General features: G+C 39.0%; 1 protein-coding gene across 1 annotated transcript; it reads left to right on the forward strand.

Annotated features, from left to right (window-relative positions):
• The first annotated feature begins 4,158 nt into the window (after positions 1–4,158).
• Positions 4,159–18,820, forward strand: LOC306865835 (uncharacterized protein). Its single transcript, XM_079410664.1, has 9 exons — positions 4,159–4,298; positions 13,851–13,874; positions 14,019–14,336; positions 14,708–15,013; positions 15,137–15,424; positions 15,597–15,917; positions 16,918–17,229; positions 17,309–17,446; positions 17,572–18,820. Exons 1-9 carry the CDS (start codon positions 4,265–4,267, stop codon positions 17,841–17,843), a joined length of 2,013 nt encoding a protein of 670 aa, XP_079266790.1. The 5' UTR covers positions 4,159–4,264; the 3' UTR covers positions 17,844–18,820.
• Positions 18,821–21,243: the final 2,423 nt, after the last annotated feature.

Here is a 21,243-nt window from a genome sequence, read left to right on the forward strand (position 1 = left end):
CAGTCCCACAGTAGCGAACTACTGTGTTATTGACCTGAAGCTTACAAGGAGATCCGGACCATCAGTAAATGACCCACTGAGAGTGAACACATAAAACATAGATAGACATTTGGTCTTGTCTATGAGCCTCAGCTCAAGACAGATCATCCCCCCTAGAAGAGGATTTGGAGCGTGGAGGAATGAACTTCCTGAAAGCAGCTGATTGAGCTTTTGCATCCCTGAATTTATCCACAACCTCCTCGACAGAAGTGCCAAAGAGCATGGATGGCAAAAGCAGAAGGTGAAAGTCTTTTTCTTTCCTCCCGATGGGCGCTAGATTGATCCACAGGTGCTTCTCCATAGCCACTATTGCGGCCATTGAATGCCCAATGGCAGCAGCAGTTTGCGTGGTGGCGCGGGGAGCCAGATCTTTGACACAGCTCTTCAACCGCCTCAGGAGACAAACCTCTGCCACAGAGCTTGAGTCTATTTACTTCTATCTACCTGTTGTGAAAATCACAAGCCTCTTCCAGTCACTCAGTACTCCATTTCGTTTGATTCTGCATTCAGTCGCTGCCCAAAGGTTCACCGCTTTTGAGCCATACTGCATTACAGACCTCGACAGGCCTCTTCTCTCACTCAAAGGATGACAAACAGAGATCTACACGACGTACAGCACAAACCCTGTACTGCTTTAACAGTTGTTATACAGTCAGACGCACAGGTATGTTTCTGTTGACTCAGGTGATCATAAAAGTAATGTTTAATAAAGACTCCTGTTTTGTGTGTTTCTGACCTTGCTGGGTTTTTGTATGTGATTTTTTTTTTTTCAGTAGTTACTAAGCTGTGGTTTCCTTGTTTCTTTGAGAATTCTCAGGGTCTGACCACAGCAACACAGTTTGTGTGTTCAGATCTCACACTCTGAAACGTGGGATATTTTTCATGTCACAATACAGGTCCTTTTAAAAAAATTAGCATATTGTGATAAAGTGTTTCAAAACTTTTTTGAGATATGAATTTTGGGTTTTCATGAGCTGTATGCCAAAATCATCAATATTAAAACAATAAAAGGCTTGAACTACTTCAGTTGTGTTGTAATGAATCTAAAATATATGAAAGTCTAATGTTTATCAGTACATTACAGAAAATAATGAACTTTATCACAATATGCTAATTTTTTGAAAAGGACCTGTATATTATGTATCTGTTTGTGCATTGCTATATTGAGCTGCATTTTCCTGCAACATTACAACCAAACTTAGTACAGTTAACTAATATTAGAGTAGACTGATATTATTTTTTAGCTTTATTGCAATCAGTGCTCAAACTGCAATTTTTAAATTCAATTTAGATTAAATAAAGCATAAAATAAGAAAATGAATAAGTAATGAAGAACACTGCCAGTGATTAATAATACACACTGTGTGAAGTACAGAGGAGATCAAAATAAGAGAAATCTATAATTTCTTAAATTTCAAGGTCACTGCTTAGTCCTATTTGAAGTTATTCTAAAAGAATAAGAGGGGCAATTTTTAAAGCATATTATAAAAAAAAAACGTATAGATATTTGAAAAAAGAACTCTGATCAAAATTAGAGAACACAGAGACCTCCAAGTTATTCTAATGTGACGGAAACCCTGTGACAGGAGGTGGACTAAATGAAAGCCAAAGGGATGACACTTTCAGCCATTGCAAGAGAAGTTGGTCGTACCAAATCTGTGATTTATGACAGATTTACAATGACACCAATTCATTAATTAATTTCCCCCAAAAAGGCTGGACGTCCACGTAAGACAAATGCATGAGAAGACAGGGTAATGCAGACACTCTCAAAGGAGCATTGGTTCAACACTGCAGCTGGAATTGCTTGCCATTTTAGTACTGAACAGTGTAAGGATCTGTCTCAGCACAATTAAGAGAAGTCAGACTGAAAGTGCACTGACGTGGACTGAAATTGACCAAGCCTGTCATCAGGCTTTTCTGGCTGATAAAAAAAAAACCGAAAACATGTCAGTGACTGCTACCATGCATGAAAAAGTGGCCATATAACATGTCTTGGTTCACCGAAAATTTCTTCTCATGATGATTCCTCTGACACCCGAGTACTATCACCCGCACTGCAGTGTTGTTCAGCACTGAACTTTTACCTATTTTGGGAAATAAAGAGCAGACCAATGCTTCATTGGTAAATGTGACTACAGTGCATCTTTCACTTCTCTAATGTGCACACAATAATACTGGCAACACTGTGAACCTGATGTCCAGTATCCTTGTCATTTCCTGAACGGGTCAGGGTAACAAGTATTCTTTCAGACCATTTAGTGGTCACACACTGAGGATCATTTCTAAAAAGTCACATTCAGTTACCATTTAGAAAGAACAGCATCTAAGCCTATAATATAATCCTGAGTCATTACTTCCTACAAGCTGAAGGTTGACACTGAGAGAGCATAGTGTAATACATAAATTATCTATATAATTGAGGATGAGAAAAATGAAAGAAAATCCAAATAGACTCCTGTTCATATGTGAAAATTATATAATGTACTTTAGTTGATTGCAAATATTCATAATGAAACATCTTATCACAATAGTAAAACGTTTTTTCAATGTACTTTGTATCCCAAGATGGAGTTAGTAATGCATGATGTGCTCCATAATGACCAGAATGAAGTAAAACACTGAGGATGACTATGAGACTTTTAGATATGGATGATTGTGATCGTGAAGTAAACTCTGACTCTGTTCAAGATTATGTTAATGTAGGTCAGGATGACCCAGGATCAGACTATATCAATGTGGAAACAAACAATTCACACCAGGACTATGTCAATGTCGACATTACAGAACACAGAAGTACACTGGACTGTAAGTACAGTTAGGTCCATATTGGACACTGACACAATTTTCATCATTTTATATCACTCAACCACTAAACAGCGCTGTGAGATCCAGTGAGAAGCGCTTGAGTTCAACGAAGAACACACATGACTGGTATAAACTAGTATCAGTCCATATCAGTCAACTGATATAAACTATAGTTTAAATCCAGATAAAACAGCGCTGACAAACAGCAGAAAAACACTGTGTGCAACGATACAGTCAGAAGGCTTTTCAATCTACAAATCGCCATCGTTTACCATGGATTTACTGTAGTAACATAAACTGCACCATGGTTTTGTGGCAGAAATGTGGGGTGTTTATATCAAATTGATTATAGTAATGTAGACGTGTATTAAATGTATTAAAGGAGTAATGGAATGGAATTACACTATATTTGTTATTAAGCTATAGGCTAGCGTTTGTGCATTTATAATAAATGTATTTAAACTACTGTTTTACATATAAATAGGCTACCTAGAAACCATAGTTTCATTTTTACCACAGTATTGAGGTGCTATATGTGTGGTTTTAACTCTGGTTATCATGATGAAAATGTATGCTATATGGAAGAACAATGGTTAATTTTAATAAAACTCAAAGAGTCAGAAAAATAAAATTTCACCATATATAAAAAAGGAGGTTGTTGCCATTTTTACAGATGTTACTGATTTTGATAATGAACAAATTTACATCTGTATCCTAACTCAAACTACTACTGTTAACTCAATGTCAAATGTGCATTTCTAAGAGACAAAAAATTATTAGTATTATTAATGCATATATGGGCGTGTATAAAATACAACATGGTGGGTTGGGGGGCTCAGATTACCATATGTGTACGGGGGGCATGAAAAAAGGTTGGGAACCACTGGTGTAGACGTCATAGATATGGCGAGGTGTCAGGTCTGATAAAAGGATTTTTCAAGTGTTTTAATGGAAATGGCAGATGAGGGACAGGATGAGGATGAGGGTCCGCCAGCAAACGTTACAAAGCGGAAGTACTGTGGACCTAAACGGACTTTCGGAACGTCCGATGGACGTCCCCTGTTTGCTGGATCAGTTCCTAACATACAAACACTGTACATGGCCACACAGGACTGGTCACTCACTCTGACTACTATTTCTCTCAGGAGCAGGCCAAGCGCGCTTTTTGAGCTAAATATAAATATCTGATTCTGATCATCCGCATATTTACATTTGTAAACACTTGCGTTGGCAAAGACTGAGCCTCGGGGGGGGGGGGGGAAACGAAACCATCTTTGCCGCTGGATCGGAAAGGTTTGAAACGGTTCGGCTATCGTGTACATTTCCGTTTTAACCAAAGCATCATCAGCTTTTCTCACTTCTCACTTCTCAGGAAGTAACATCTTAATTCTTGCGCATTTTGAAAGAACGCAAGGCGATGGCGAGACCTTCTCTTCTCACTTTGATGTTGGGTAAATCCTGTTTTCAGTTGGTTTGCACTTTCTATTTTTCATATAAGACGGAGATAAAGATTAAAATTTCATAATGATAGGCCTACATGTTAATATCACAGTAATTTTATCCTTAAAACATTGTGTAGTCATTCTCAGGTTTTCACTGAGCTTTTACACTTTTTTTTCTTGAAACTATTAAAATTAACTTTTAAATTATAATTGTTGATGTATCTATATATGTTTGGGCTGACATGACTGATTTAAAAAAGACATTCACCAACAAGTTGACTGCTCTAAACAACTATTTTCAATATATTTCTGTAACTTCTAACACACTAATGCAGAATAAAGACGTTATTTTACCGTTTTTATTGTTTACAATTGTACACAATTTCTGAAACTATGAAGACAGCAATTTTTTTTGCATAGCAACTCACACAAACATCAAATCAAAATATTGAGAAAATCGCGTTTAAAGTTGTCCAAATGAAGTTCTTAGCAATGCATATTACTAATCAAAAATTAAGTTGTTAACCCCTCGGCTGGGGGCATCAAGATTCATGATTTTATCAAATTTCTTTGTCATGTTGCTTTTTTTTCTATTTTTCAAGCTGTTTGAGCATTACAGCCAAACTAATTCCCCTATTATAAAGGCAAAGCCTTTCAAGGTAACAAAATATAAAAAAGTATGGCAGATATTTAGGCCAAAGTGGGTGAAGATAAAAATCTTTGTCATTATTTTATCTTTCTTATTAAAAAATAAGAACAAAGATACACATTACAAGTACACACAATATACTGTCAGTCCTCTGTCGTGTCTGTCATGTGTTCCCGCTTCATGTTTCCTTATTTGGTTTGTTTCCTGTCCTTGTTAAATGTTATCATTAGTTAATTCTTGTCCAGCCATGTTCCTCTCATTATCTATGATTTACCTGTTTATTTATAGTCCTGTCTGTTCAATTTGACTTCGTCTGGTCTACTCGTTAACCCCGGTGTGTGATGTCCTTGTCCTGCCATGTCCTGTCCTGATGTCTTAAGTAAAGTTTATTGTTTGAGTTACACCCTCGTCTGCGTGTTCCTGTTCCTCCCTCGTGTGTGCACCGTGACATATACAAATAAAATAGTGTTTTATTTTCAGGTAGGCTAGGTGTATTTAGCAGGAGCATTCAAGAAACGGAATGAACAAATATAAAAATAAAACACTATAAAGATCGATTCCTATTAAAGAAACTGTATTAAAGTTTTTCAGTCAAGAGTAGTGAGTGATTTTTCTCTTTGTGTTTGGTGTTTTATTAACATTAAAGGAATAATTCACCCAAGAATTCAAATAGGTTTTATTTTTATACCTTCATTTACTCACTCAAAAGTTGTTTTAAACCTGCGTTTCCTTCTTCAAAATAGCGTTTATGTTTAGCAGAAGAAGGTGGAAAACCAAACAGTTGCTGGTCCACAGTGACTTCCAAAGTATTTTTCCGCTACTGTCAAAGTCAGTGTGGACCATGCAGCAACTGTTTGGTTTTCCACCTTCTTCAAAATATCTTCTTACAGATGTGAATGTATGTGGCACTGTACAGTATATTGATACGCCGGTGCCAGAACTGCAGCTGATAGAATGTGCGCTGTAGCAAGATACAATGATATTTCTTCAAAAGCAGATCGTGGAGACATTTTTATCATTTTTATGCTGGCCAAATGGGTGCCCCAAGCCTCAAATATTATGGAAGTTAAAAAAAAAACTCCTACTATAGGCGTCAAAATATAACTTTAATAAAATATAAAAGTAAATAAATAAATAAATTGTAATTAAATTGTATTATTTACAAATTACAATTGTAGCTCTAGACAGTTACCTATGGCAGTAATACAGTTGTCTGATTGATTTTATGGTTTCAAGCATTCAGAAATCACGCAAAAGAAAATTAAGCAGTTTTACTACAAAAACCATGGTTAATTTTTGTAAGGGTTGTGATGTCCACATGTTTTTTGTTGAATAAGTTATAGAGGCTGTGTCATCTATAGCAAAAAGGTGGCCAAAAATGAAAGCTTAAGTGGATATTTGAGTTAAATGTTTGGTCAATAGCCTATTAAACAAGGACTTGATCGTCCTGTAAGTGTAACAACAGCAATGACCAGGCCTTTGGCTCCCTTTGCAGGCATTTGTAATAACATGTAATGTTGAAAAAAACAATAGGCACGATCACAAAATTTGTAATGGTTTTACTGGTTATAATGGGACTTGTATTGGTTTTAATGGAAACCGTAATGGACCCTGTTGGTCTCTACTGGTAATTGGTCACCTTTATTTCATTCGCGTGGCCTGGATTTATCAAAAAGTTTGTTTTTGCAATTGCAAACTGAGTGTAAAGCAGATGGTGTGATTGCAGTTTTGCAGACTTGGTCTGAAGATTCAGTATATAAGTGAATGGTTTCATTGAGTGTACCTCCAGCCTACAACTTTTACAAAAAAATTGTAACACATATCAGTGACTATAAACATACTCATCATCCTTATCTAGACACCAAAGCTGTTACACTATAAGTGAACAATCAACCTATGGCTGACCACAGAACCATGTGAAAGCTGTAAACATATGTAAGTGTTGTGTTAAAAAGCAGAAAAAAACTAAAGCAAGAGTTAAAACAATATTGGCAAGAGGTCAGTATTTATGCAAACAGAAAAGCTGCTACTCTTTAGGCCAATTGTGTTTTAGTTTCACGTTTTTTGTTTTTTTGACACGACTGAAACAAAAAAGAAGTGGGAAGAAACAGAACTCAAATTTCAAATTCAAATTCAAATTTTATTTGTCACATACATATACATACATAGTACGACATGTAGTGAAATGTATTGTACGACTGTCCAACAAATTGTCCAAAACAATTAAGAGAAACCTCAAGTTTTCAAAAATACAAATAGAAAAAGTACAGTAAACATATATACAGAAATAAACTAGCAATAAAATAAAATAACAAATAGATATGAGAATAAAAATAGATATGAAGAATAAAAATAGAATATGATTCTATATAGATTCTATAAAAAGTAAAGTGTATGTCAGTGATAAAGTGTCCGTGTGTTGTGCAGTGCAGTAAAGTGTATAAGTGAGTAAAAGGAATACTAAAGACAAAAGACAAATGGTATGTAAGTCCCACTCATTTATCCTTACGTAACCTTCTACAAATTAGTGCAGATTGTAACTGAAAAATGTGCAAAGTGGAAGTGTGGGGTGATGTGATTAGAGTGGAGAGAGGTTAAGACTCCGAATGGCCTGCGGGAAGAAGCTCCTCCTCATTCTCTCTGTGTTCGCCTTCATGGAGCGGAAGCGCCTCCCTGAACGCAGCAGAGAAAAGAGTCCATTGTTGGGATGGCTGAGGTCCTTCACTATCTTCCTGGCCCTGGTCAGGCACCGCTTGCTGTAGATCTCCTGCAGGTCAGGGAGCTCGGTGTGAATGGTACGTTCCGCTGAACGCACCACCCTCAGGAGGGCTCGTCTGTCCTGCATAGTGCAGTTCCCGAACCAGGAAGTGATGCTGCCCGTCAGGACGCTCTCGATGGTGCAGGTGTAAAAAGTCTTAAGCACCCGAGAGGGAAGTCTAAAGTCCCTTAAGCGTCTCAGATGGTACAGACACTGCCTGGCCTTCTTCACCAGGGTGCTGGTATGAGAGGACCAAGTCAGGTCCTGCGTGATGTGAACACCCAGGTATCTGAAGCTGTCCACTCTCTCCACTGGAGTCCCGCTGATCGTGATCGGCTGGTATGACCGCTCCTGCTTCGTACTGAAGTCCACTATCAGCTCCTTAGTTTTGCTGATGTTCAGGTGTAGACTATTCACCTGGCACCAACTCTCCAGGTTCTTAATCTCCTGTATGTAGGCCGTCTCGTCGTTGTCTGAGATCAGGCCCAACACAACAGTGTCGTCAGCAAACTTGATGATGGTGGTGGAGTTGGAAGTGGCCACACAGTCATAAGTGTACAGTGAGTACAGCAGGGGGCTCAGAACACAACCTTGAGGGGCTCCAGTACTTAGGGTGATGGAGGATGAGGTGTGTTTACCCATCCGTACGGCTTGCTGTCTGTCCTTCAGGAAGCTGGAGATCCATTGGCACAAGTATGTGCTGAGACCAAGGACCTCCAACTTGGAGGTGAGTGTGGAGGGAATTATGGTGTTAAACGCTGAACTGTAGTCCACAAACAGCATTTTTACATAATTCCCTTTTCTGCAGTCCAGGTGACTTGTTGTGGTGTGGAGGAGGTGTGAGATGGCATCCTCTGTGGAGCGGTTATGCCTGTATGCAAACTGTAGTGGATCCAGTGTGTCTGGTAGTGATGCAATGATGAAGTCTCTGACCAGTCTCTCAAAGCACTTCATCACCACTGATGTGAGGGCTACAGGGCGATAGTCGTTTAGGCAGGTGAGCTGCGGTTTCTTGGGGACAGGAACAATGGTGGACTGCTTAAAGCATGAGGGGACTATGGACTGTTCCAGGGAGAGGTTGAAGATCACAGTGAACACCGGTGCTAGCTGGTCAGCGCAGGCCTTCAGAACCCGACCTGTGATTCCATCTGGTCCTGCTGCCTTCCTGATGTTCACTCTCCTGAATGCCCTCCTCACGTCATGCTCCGTGATGGTGAACACGTTGTCCTCACCGGCTTCCTCAGCGTGCATGCAGTTAGCACTGCTAGCGCCGTTAGCGTGATTAGCTGCAGCCTCGAAGCGAGCATAAAAAGTGTTCAGCTCGTCAGCCAGAGAAGCGTCCGCATTCCCCGATCTGGAGGGTGGTGTTTTATAGTCCGTGATGGTTCTAAGTCCCTGCCACAGGCTCCTAGAGCCGCCATGTTGGAATTGCGACTCTAGTTTCCTCCCTTTCACCCCTGGTGGGACAGCTGATGTGCTGATGGAAGTTCGGCAGTGCACGCTTGAGGTTGGCACTGTTGAAATCTCCCAAAACAATGAATGCGGCGTCCCGGTGCTGTGTCTGGTGAAGGTGTAGTGTTTCATGTAAATCCCATATCGCAGTGTCCGTGTCCGCTTGAGGTGGAATATAAACGGCACTGACGATGACCGAGCTAAATTCCCGAGGGAGATAAAAAGGGCGACATTTGATGGTCAGAAGTTCAAGATTCGGTGTGCAGGAGCGTGAGAGGGGTACAATGCTCGCGCTGTCGCACCAGTGTTTGTTCACCATCAGACATACTCCACCTCCCCTAGTCTTCCCCGAGTCCAGCGTTCTGTCCATGCGGTAAACCGAGAAGAACTCGGCCGGCTGGATGGCGTGGTCTGGTACCGCTGGGTTCAGCCATGTCTCGGTGAAGCAGAGAAGGTTGCAGTCCCAAATGTCCCTCTGGAACGTGACTCTTGCCCTGAGGTCATCGAGTTTGTTATCCAGCGACTGGACATTGGCGAGCAGGACACTTGGTAGGGGAGCGCGGTGTGCGCGCGCCCTCAGCCTGTTCCTGACGCCGGCTCGTTTCCCTCGAGGACGCCGGTACGGGTCGCGTCCTTTGTTCCTCCTCAGGATCTCGCTTGGCCAGGATGGGTCCGGGTTCAAAAACGGCGAAAGGTTAGTGCATTGTGCACCAATAGAAATAAGAGTGGCCCTGTCGTATGTAAGAATGGCCATCTTACAAAAAGAAACCGGTGTTTATAGTTAACAATACGAAAAAATAACAAAAGAAGACAAAGTTTGGTCGGAGCAGTCGTGACGGCAGCCGATCTCACCGGCGCCATCTTAGCTTTTTTTTTTTTTTTTTTTTTTTTAAGCGACACCCAATGTCGTCAGTACAACAGTAACACTTATTGGCAAATTACTATATTACAGCACTCCCACTTAATTTTCCAATAGCATTAAGCAATGTTATGATAAACTATTTTACTTTTAACAAAAATACTATTTTTTTAACTTTTTTAACTTTTTTTATCATACTAACACGAACTCGCACAGTCTTTTTCTTTGTCTTTTTACCTTCTTAACAGATTTTGCATCGTAACACACTTAACACTAAACACAGTCTAGTCTATTTACTGTTACGCTAAACTGAATTAAATGAAACAAAGTACAATCTTACTCCTAAGATACTCAAACTTCTGTCTTACTAATGGCTTGGTCAAGATATCTGCCTTCATGTCATCTGTAGGGCGGTATTGCAGTTGGATTTGTCCATTCTGCACACACTCACGAATGTAATGATAGCGAATGTCTATGTGCTTTGTCCGTGAATGGTCAACTGGACTCCTTAGCTCCTTGGTTGTCCTCCAGAATCACCACAGGTGTAGCATCCATTCCAAGATCACTCAGTAGTCTTCTAAGCCAGGCACATTCCTGAGCTGCTTGATTAAGTGCAACGTACTCAGCCTCCGCTGTCAAAAGAGCAACAGTTGATTGTTTCTTGCTGAGCCAGCTCACTACTCCTCCACCCAGTAAGAACACATTGCCAGTTGTTGAGCGATGATCGTCCTGGTCACCAGCCCAGTCAGCATCTGAGTATTCAATCAAAGTTCCAGAATCTGACCGCTCATACTTAAGAGCAAGATTCAGGGTACCCTTCAAATACCGGAGAATTCTCTTCACCGTCGTCAGATGTGCAGCACTCAGATTTGCGTTGAACTTTGATACAACACTCACTGCTTGTGGTATGTCAGGTCGTGTGGCCATTGCAGCGTACAGTAGGCTTCTTATCATGGACTGGTAAGTTCTTGAGTTCACAGGCTTGCTTACACCGTCATTCTTTTTAGCTTCACATTTGCATCACTTGGAGTTGCAACAAGATTGGCATCATGCATGCCATATTTTTGAAGAATGGCTTCGATGTAATGCTTCTGATGAAGAAACATAATTTCTCCTTGTCTTGGATAACAGAGATACCCAAGATATAGGACAGCTCTCCCATGTCCTTCATCTTGTAGCACTTCTTCAGAGCAAGTTTCAGCTCTTTCATGCTTTCCATCAACTCTGTGATCAGGATCAGATCATCAACATATACAGCCAGTATCTCCAGCTCCTGTTGAGATCTCACGAACACACATGGGTCTGATGTACCTTGTTTGAAGCTAATGCTCTTCATGAACTCTGTGATAGTTGTGCTCCAGCAGCGAGGGGACTGTTTCAGCCCGTATATTGACTTTTTCAGTTTGCATACCAAATGTTCCTCCCCTGGTTTGACAAATCCCTCTGGTTGCTCCATGTAGATTTCCTCATCCAGGTGTCCATTTAGAAATGCAGTTACATTTCTAAATGGACATTTCATTACTGTGTGGATGTAAACATGTTGACTCATATGACTCATATTCCAAGTCAACCGCATCCTGCCATTCCTTTGCATTGGGACTCATCATTGCCTCCTTCAGTGTGCCTGGTTCTGCAACACGACAAACACTAGCATTATGATCAACAGTCACTAGGTCAGGAAACTCATCATATCCATTATACTCTTGGGTGGTTTTCTGATTCTGCCGCCGTCTTTAGCAGTTTCATGGACAGTAACATCAACTGATGTTTTCTCATCTGTTTTCATGATAACTTCGTTCTCCGAGCAAGAAATGTCCACTTTCAAGTCAAAGTCTGACTAAAGCTTTTTCCGTTTAACTTTAGCGCATACATTCCATATAATACTTCAAATGTCGCATACATTAGTTTGGAAACAATTTTTGTCCAGAAAAGGGGCTTTAAGCCAAATAAATGTGGTGTCACATGACAGAATTAGCCTATAGGCAGCTCGTGTTCATGGTGTTGCTCACGTTAAAGCACCGTTTCCCTGCAGTTCAAAAGCGCATTAAATCATATTCATATTATTTGTATCTAAAATTATTTTATACATGGTAAGAAAAAGACGGGTTACCTCTCAAACATACTTATCTTAATTTGGTGTTAGTAGGCTAGCCTACGTTTACATGATTATTATTTTTTATTTTTTTACAGTGCACTGTTCAGTTTAAATAGCCTGTAGTCCGTGCCTTTCAGCTTGACCGCCATAACCCCGTGATATTATGCCAAGCACATTTTGTTTTACATGAACGTGAAGAACAAAAGTTTAAATTAATTCATTTTGGCTTCTTAGCTTCTTATATTTTTATTCTTGTTTTGTTCTGAGTTCTTTCTATCATTAAATTTAAATGATTGAGTGAGGGGAATAAAATATTTTTTCATGTTTCTTCAATATTTTTGGCTGACTGTATTTTATTATGACATGAACAGGCTATGCTTAACTGCGCGTGAGGCGCCGGCACGATCGCTTGTGGGGTCGCCCCCCCCCCCCCCCCCCCGGAAACAACTTGCACTAACCTACTCCTTCATTTGTGGTGATATAAGAGTAAGACATTATTCAAAACTATTCAAAATATTTATTTTATTTGTGTACATTCACAATAAAAAACAAAACGTACTTTTGTGAAATAAAGGAAAACTGCCGCTTTCTCAAGAGTGCATCACAAAATTTAACCGAAATTCTGCATATAGGCTGCTAATTGTTGCAGTTTTTTTTCTTTCGTTTTGTTAATTCATTAATTATTTAGAAAAATATATTTTGCATATGGGCCTGTTTCTTTTATGTATAATAGCTTATGTTTTTCTCGTTCACAGAAGCGCTGCAGGTCACGTTCGTGTTGTTTATGCTGCTTTTTGCTTGTATAAAATGAATCCCTGGAAAACAAATTTAGGGTTGTAATGGGTCAAGCCACCTATCAATTTAAATTTAATTTAATTGTAATTTAACATAATCTTGTCGGTTAACGGTGAATATGGCTGAACGACCGTCGGTTAGGAGAAATAAAATAACTGGAATTAACATTTCCTATAAACGTTAATCAGAAAAATTATAATAATACAACTGCAACTGTTTATGATCATTGCTTTATTATCAACAGTGGCCTATCTATCTAGTCTATAACAAAGTATACACACACACACAAAAAACTCATGACACTTAATACAAATTATATTATGTAGGCCTATACAATTTAATATAGGCTTTTTTTATTTCAAATGGATGAAGAACAGCTAGCCTAGCCTATAATTTACGCAATAGGATGAATTATGTATGGAAACAGCTTAAGGGCAACATTTTTTTGCGATACACCAAAACTTATGCGACAATTCGGTTTTTTAGGGATGACGTCATGACGCACACCATTTTATCGGTAAAAGGCCAGTTGGATGGAAAAAGGCAAAGTTTTTTTTTAACGCATATCTCCTTGTCGATAACAAAACAGCGCAAAATCTGGATGGAAACTTGATTACTGTCTCATCTGGGGGGGTTCGATTGCGCAGAGCCTTGCTGACGCTCGCTAAAGCGTGCAATCGCTTTCTTATGTGCGCTGTTTTATCGGTACTTTCGCTTTCAAAATCGATCGCGTTCAGCAAGGAGGGGAGAGGATGGAAAGTGGGTGGGGGGGGGGGCACAGCCCTCATGAGCATCATTAACAAAAGATCGGTTTGAGACAACACTGACTAAGTAATATGATGCAATTATCAGCCAATACTGTCTGATACTATCTTAATTTTTTATTGTTTTTATTTGGTAAATCATATCTAATTGTAAGTATGTTTAAATGTCCCTGTTTTTCATCTCAACAGCCACTGCTCTGACTTCTGTAACTGGTGAGTAACAGGCTGTTAGTCATTCATTTTTAAAACAGACGTTATTCTAGCTGCATCGGGACATAACCAGTCACTGTTTTGGCTAGTCTAAAAGTTTAGCCTGTTGATGTGAGTTGTATCATAACGGAGTTATTTTATTTTTAGGAGATTATAGTATCAGACTGGTGAATGGTGTCAATGCCTGCTCTGGAAGAGTTGAGATTCTTTATAATGGCCAATGGGGAACAGTGTGTGATGACTCCTGGGACATGAATGATGCTGCTGTGGTGTGCAGACAGCTGGGTTTCGGAACAGCTGTTAGTGCACAAACCAGTGCTCATTTTGGCCAGGGTAGTGGTCAGATCTGGTTGGATGATGTGGTATGTTTAGGACATGAATCATCGCTCGCACAGTGCTCACATCCTTCTTTTGGAGCACATAACTGTGATCATTCTGAAGATGCAGGTGTCATATGCTCACAAGGTATATCTGTTTTTTTCTGTTATTTTGTTGTATTTGTAATATTTACATTACATAAGCATTACATTTCTTATTTTTACATTTAATTAAAACAGTTTTTTAATTAAAAAACTTTAATTAAAACAGTTATTACAAAATTTCAAATATATTGTTTTGATTATGTTTAGAAATTAGTGCTAAGAGTTTTGAAAATGCTTGTGGTGAAAATAATATCACAGCAATTAAAAAACACAAACCAGGGTGTTTGGCTCCAGATAATAAAATTATTACTTATGTAATTAATGTAATTATCTTATTATACTTATGTAAACTAATGTGTAACACAGATACATACCACAAGACTTATTGTTTACATTTTTAATGCCAACTACCAGACATAAGGTTAGTCAATGGGTCTGATTCATGCTGTGGGAGAGTGGAGATCCATCATAATGGCCAGTGGGGAACCGTGTGTGATGATAGCTGGGACATCAATGATGCTGCTGTGGTGTGCAGACAGTTACAGTGTGGATCAGCCATCAGTGCACCTCTTATTGCCGCATATGGTCAAGGCAGTGGATCGATCTGGCTGGATGATGTTAAATGTTCAGGAAGTGAAGGAAACCTCACACAATGTCCACACAGTGGATTAGGAAGACATGACTGTAAACATGGTGAAGATGCTAGTGTTGTTTGTTCAGGTAAGTCAAATATTAAGCATCTTCACTCATTATTTTGGGGGGAAATGAGCAACAGAAATTCCATAAAGATTAATGAATTTCATAGTTTTTAAACATTTCTAAATAAACACATTTATTTTGCAGGCGAGCTGCAGAAGCCGACTCTTTCCCTGAACTCAAGACATGCAGCTGTTTCTCCTGGAGAAAATATCCAGTTCAGATGCACAACACCTAAACCAAGATGCAAGGCTAATGCTGAATTCCAGCTCTTCAGAAACGAATCATCTGTATCCTCCCAGACACATATATCTAATGTGATGTTCAACGTTGTTAATGTAGACGTCTCACATCAGGGCAGCTACAGCTGTCGTTACTCCTACCAGAACAACACTGTCAAGTCACCTTTGAGTAACACTGTTATCATCAATGTGGGTGAGTGCTTTCAATCATTATAAATTACATGCATTAGTTGCATGAAAGTGAATTCATTCTGTAGTTTTGATCCTGACAAGATACAGTTCTTGAAGCCATTTTTATTTATTTAAAGTTAGCTTTATTGTTTGAGTCTCTGTAATCATATAAATGTATTCTTCTTGTTTTCTAGTGAACTTGCAGCGGCCCAGTATTTCCCACAGTGATCCTGATGGATGGTTTGTCGTGGGGCCTCAGGGGCCAGTGATCACCAGGGGCCACAGTTTCACTATCATCTGTTCAACTCAATCTCAGTACCCTGGAGGCTCTTTTCACCTGTTCAGAGGGTCAGGCATCACCAGGACTGAGTCAGCTGTCAGTCACTCTGCCTCCTTCTTCTTTCCTGAGGCAGATTTTTCACACGAGGGAGACTACAGCTGTGTTTATGAAGTCAGTGTCTCCTCACGCTCCTTCCGTTCATCTGCCTCTGAACTGCTGCTCATCACTATCACAGGTATGTATATATGTCTTCAGGATGCATTTAGGTTTTTTTTTTCTAGGGTTTTTCAGGGTTGGAACTAAACTCTGCAGGAGCGTGGCCCTCCAGGATCAACGTTCCCCACTCCTGGTTTAAGGCCAACTAATGCAATTTCAGTTTTATCTTTGTTTAAAAAAAAATAACTCTTATTACTCAACCAATTATTTACTGCCATGAGGCAGAATTTTTAGCTGCAGCATCAAGTTCAGCAGAGATGTACGGCTGTACAGAGAGATGTATGTCATCAGCAAAACAATGGAAACATTATTTTCTCAAATGTCCCCAAGTGCCATCATGTACAATGAAAATAATAATATATAAAACTATACCAATGCAGTTTCTCAGACAAATACTCTCCAAAAAAAAACTTTCTCCCTTACACAATCTGAAAGATCAACTAACTTTAACAAATGATTGATTAGTACGTTGATCATAAAACACTGCATTTAAATCTAAGACAACAAGAATTGAGAGCTTATTTTCATCCAAATTTATTCTGATTTTTATAAGGGCAGTTACAGTACTGTGATAAATTCAAAAACCAGAATGAAACACCTCCATAATACAATTTTCTTGAAGAAAGGAGTTTATTTGAGCTGCAACGGAGTATCTTACTGAGGTTATATAGATACCTGGTCAGGGCACTACTGTCCTGTGAACCATCTCTCGATAAATTACTTGAAATGAGTAGTACCAATGTGATATTATACCTTTAGTGTTTGGCCCCTAGGATTATAACATAATAATAGTAGAATAAAACTTTTAAAAACAATGAGGGCTGTGCACTTTTGTCCTTGGCTCCTAACAATATCAAACACTTATGATATACAGTACAAATATAAATAAGCATGTATGCACAAAATGGTTATGGATTAAGTTTTGATCCTGACAAGATGCAGTTTGTTTTCTTTAAAGGTGTTTGAATTTAATGTTTGAGTCTCTGTAACCATATAAATGTATTCTTCTTGGTTTTTAGTGAGCTTGCAGCAGCCCAGTATTGATCCTGATGGATGGTTTGACGTGGGGCCTCAGGGGCCAGTGATCACCAGGGGCCACAGTTTCACTATCATCTGTTCAACTCAGTCTCAGTACCCTGGAGGCACTTTTCAGCTGTTCAGCGGATCAAACATCACCAGGACTGAGTCAGCTGTCAGTCACTCTGCCTCCTTCTTCTTTCCTGAGGCAGATTATTCACACGAGGGAGACTACAGCTGTGTTTATGAAGTCAGTGTCTCCTCACGCTCCTTCCGTTCATCTGCCTCTGAACTGCTACTCATCACTATCACAGGTACTGATGTGTAAGAGTCTAAAAACAAGCTGGACTGCTGTTAATGAAAGTTTAACTCAAACATGTGTGTCTCTCTTAGCTTCCCTGCTTCCTGTCATTGGTGCTGCAGTGTCAGCTGTGCTGCTCTTATTGTTTGTCCTCATAATCATCCTCCTGCTGAAGAGACGACAAAAGCAAAGGAACAAAGAAACGCATTTAAAGTGCTCTTTTAAAAAAGGTAACAGACTTGAGATTTATAAAAGAAGTCAGATGATGTATTCTATTTTATTTTTAACTCTTTCATTCTAAGTCACTTTTTTCTTCATTTTCCTATAATTGTCCCTCTCTATGCAATGTCTGTAGGTTCAGCTAATACATATGCAGGTGCATCTCATGATAACAAAAATGAAGAAGATGATGAGGCTGATTATGAAAATGTAGAACTTGGTGAAAACATGGATCATGATGATTCTGAGCAGGGCTATATTAATATGGACTCTGAACATTCTGATCAGGACTATATTAATGTGCACTCTGATGATTCTGAAGAGGATTATGTCAATGTGAATGTTATAGAAAATAAAAGTGTGGTAGACAAATCTGATGATAACATTTATGAAAGCTGTTTTGATTAATACTGAGTGACTAGTGACTAATACTACGTTATTTGAGAGACTGGTCTTGGCCTACCTGAAGAACATCTCTGGACCCTTGATGCAGTCAACATGGGACTGCATTACATCTTGCAAAACATCGACAGACCTGGGAATTACACAATGAACTTATTGGTGGACTTCAGCTCGGCCTTCAATACCATCATGCCTGATTTTCTCTCAGACAAATTGACACAGCTCTCTGTGCCATCGCCAATTGGATTACCAGCTTCTTGACAGACAGGCAGCAGCTAGTGAGGCTGGGAAAACTCACATCTAGGACCCTGACTATCAGCACTGGTGCCCCTCAGGGTTGTGTTCGCTTGTCCTTGTACACGAATGACTGCACTATAAAACACCTAAAGTTTGCACATGACATTACAGTCATCGGCCTCATCCAGGACGGTGATAAGTCTGCATATGGTTGAGCAGCTTGCTTTAAAAAAAAAAGTTGAGCCAACTGAAAATTAAGGCAACCAGCTTCAGCAGATTTATGAGTTTTCTCAACTTCTTGTTTTAAGTTTATACAACAAAAAGTTGAGAATTTCCTGCAAAAATAAGCTGAGAGAACTCAAAAATCTGCTGAAGCTGGTTGCCTTAAAATTTTAAGTTGGCTCAACTTTTTTTGAAAGTGGACTTTAGGAAAAAAAAAAAACCCTGCACTTCCCCCACTCACCATCATGAACAGCACTGCAACAACAGTAGAATAATTCAGGTTCCTGGGCACCACCATCACACAGGACCTTAAGTGGGATAATCACATCATAATCCCAGCAGAGGTTGTATTTCCTTCGCCATCTGAGGAAGTTCAACCTGCCACCCAGTTCTACTTGGCCGTCATTGTGAGGAAAAGAACTCCAAAAATCACTCAGGACCCCTCACACCGAGCCCACTCTCTCTTTGGACTGTTGCCCTCTGGCTGACGCTACAGAGCACTGATCACCAAAACATCCAGGTACAAGAAAAAAAAGAAACAATTCAAGTGTACTGCAGCCAACACAGGCCCTGTCCCAAATCGCACCCTAAACCCTCATGGCCTTTCTCATGGAGTCCACACTTTCGTGACATAATGCCATGTTGACTGTTGGATAGAAGTCTTCTGTGTAGCTTGCCTCAGTGTAGGCTTGGCAAAAATGTGCTTTGGGGGTACATAGCAAGGACCCTTCTGAAAGCTAAAACGATGAATGGAACGCCCTACAGTCTCGTGGACTTTAGACATGTGCACAGAGCAGCCACTGTAAGTCTGCAAGACTGTGCACATGCATGCAAATTAAGTGTGCCATTTGGGACAGGGTCACAGTGCATATTGTTCATGTGAGACCAGAGGTGTCATTTCCTTATTCCGACGACTGAAGTAGTAGTACTTCTCTAAAAATGAAAAACCATGTCTCTGTGACTATACACATAAAATATGATTCACCACTAATGTACTCCTGCTGCATACTGAGTTAATACATCTCACATGAATACCATGGTACATTTTTATGTGTGTATCCACTGGTGAAGTGAGAGCATTTTCAATTCATTCCAGTGCTTGTTCAACATCCTTATTGAGTCTTTATAAAATATGCAGAGTTATGCTGGATAAAGTAGGTTATATAAATCATACTGTTTACACATTAGACACTTTGCATTTGTTACATGTTAACATTGTCGTTTGGGTGCTTTTATTGTGATAATATTTGCAGGGTTTACAAAAGTTTATAAAGTTTACAAAATTGAATACAAAAAAGTTATAAATTGAATACATTTTCACTCTATTTTAGGGCATTCGGAAACAAAGTATGCATCTTTCAATATGTAATTGCATGTATATTATGTTTATATGCGCCGTGTGCCGAAATAAACATCGATTAAACTTGTCACAGGCACACCCCAAAGCAGAGGCGTTTTGCCACTATAGTGGACATTCACCATTAGGTTCGATATTTGCCTGTTATTGTGTAATTTTCAACACACTTGCAATATAATCTTCAAAGATACACAACAAGATATGCTGTCAATTTTATAAACTTTTGTTAAGCCCAATCAGTATAATCAAAGGAAAGCATCCAAACTGACGACACTTGAACTGCGCTGCTTTGGGGTGTGTCGAGTATATTTAGTCTTTAGGTTTATTTCAGCACAAGGCCAATGTAATCATCACAGGTGCAAGTGAATACAGCTGGAAAGATGCAGCTTTATTTCCGAATGCCCGAAGTTAAGATATGCTGTCAATTTAATGAACTGATGTAAACCCAGTCAGTATATCATAATGAAAGCATTCAAACTCCAATATTTAACATATAACAACTACAAATCATCCAATGTGTAAAAAACCCCAAAAACAAACAAATTCACAAAATCCAGGAGAAACAATCTGCATATTAGAATTGAAAAAAGATGCTTACACACAGTTTTGAAACCATGGCTCCATTTCTTAAAGCTCAACACACAAAATCACAAAACACACACAATATGCAAAACATCACACATATCTTTCAAAAGCAAACATTTCATTCAAAACTATTTTAACTCTTCTAAAAATTTCATTTTTGTGTATTTGTGTAGTAATTCTACACACAAAGTAATAAAGAATTACTACACAAGAATTTTACACAAAGTAATTAGCCACATACACGCCAAATAAAATGTATGTGTTAAATAGTTTATACATATATATAATTTTGGGGTGAACTATCCCTTTAAGTGCACTTGATATAAGTTCACTAATTAGCATTGATTTTAAGTGTAGTCATATAAAGTTCCAGAAGTGTTTTATAATTGCATTGCTTAAATGTGTGCTACAATCGCTTTGTTAAGGGATAGTTCACCCAAAAATGAATCATTTACTCACCCTCAAGTAGTTCCAAACCTGTATGAATTTCTTTGTCCTGCTGAACACAAAGGAAGATATTTTGAATAAAGTTTGTAACCAGGCTGTTTTGGGGCACCATTGACTTCCATAGTAAGAAAAAAACTGCTATGGAAGTCAATGGTTCCCCAGAACTGCTCTGTTTCCCACATTCTGCAGAATATCTTCCTTTGTGTTCAGCAGGTCAAAGACATGCATACAGGTTTGGAACTACTTGAGGGTGAGTAAATGATGACAGAATTTTCATTTTTGGGTGAACTATCCCTTTAGTACACTTTTATATAGTTATCCTAAGTTTAAATACAGTTGATTTTATTTAAAATATATTAGTAATCTAATAGTTATATGTAGATTTTCCAACTGTGCTACTTAAATTGGGTACACTTAATATAAATATGCTAATTATAATAATAATGCTATAGCATTAACACTTAAATTGATTTTAAGTGTAGTCAGATAAAGTACCAGAAGTGTTTTATAATTGCTTTGCTTAAAAGTGTGCTACAATCGCTTTACATACAATTTTAG

The sequence above is a fragment of the Barbus barbus genome (assembly GCF_936440315.1).
Source record: "Barbus barbus genome assembly, chromosome: 4".
Classification (NCBI taxonomy): Eukaryota; Metazoa; Chordata; class Actinopteri; order Cypriniformes; family Cyprinidae; genus Barbus; species Barbus barbus.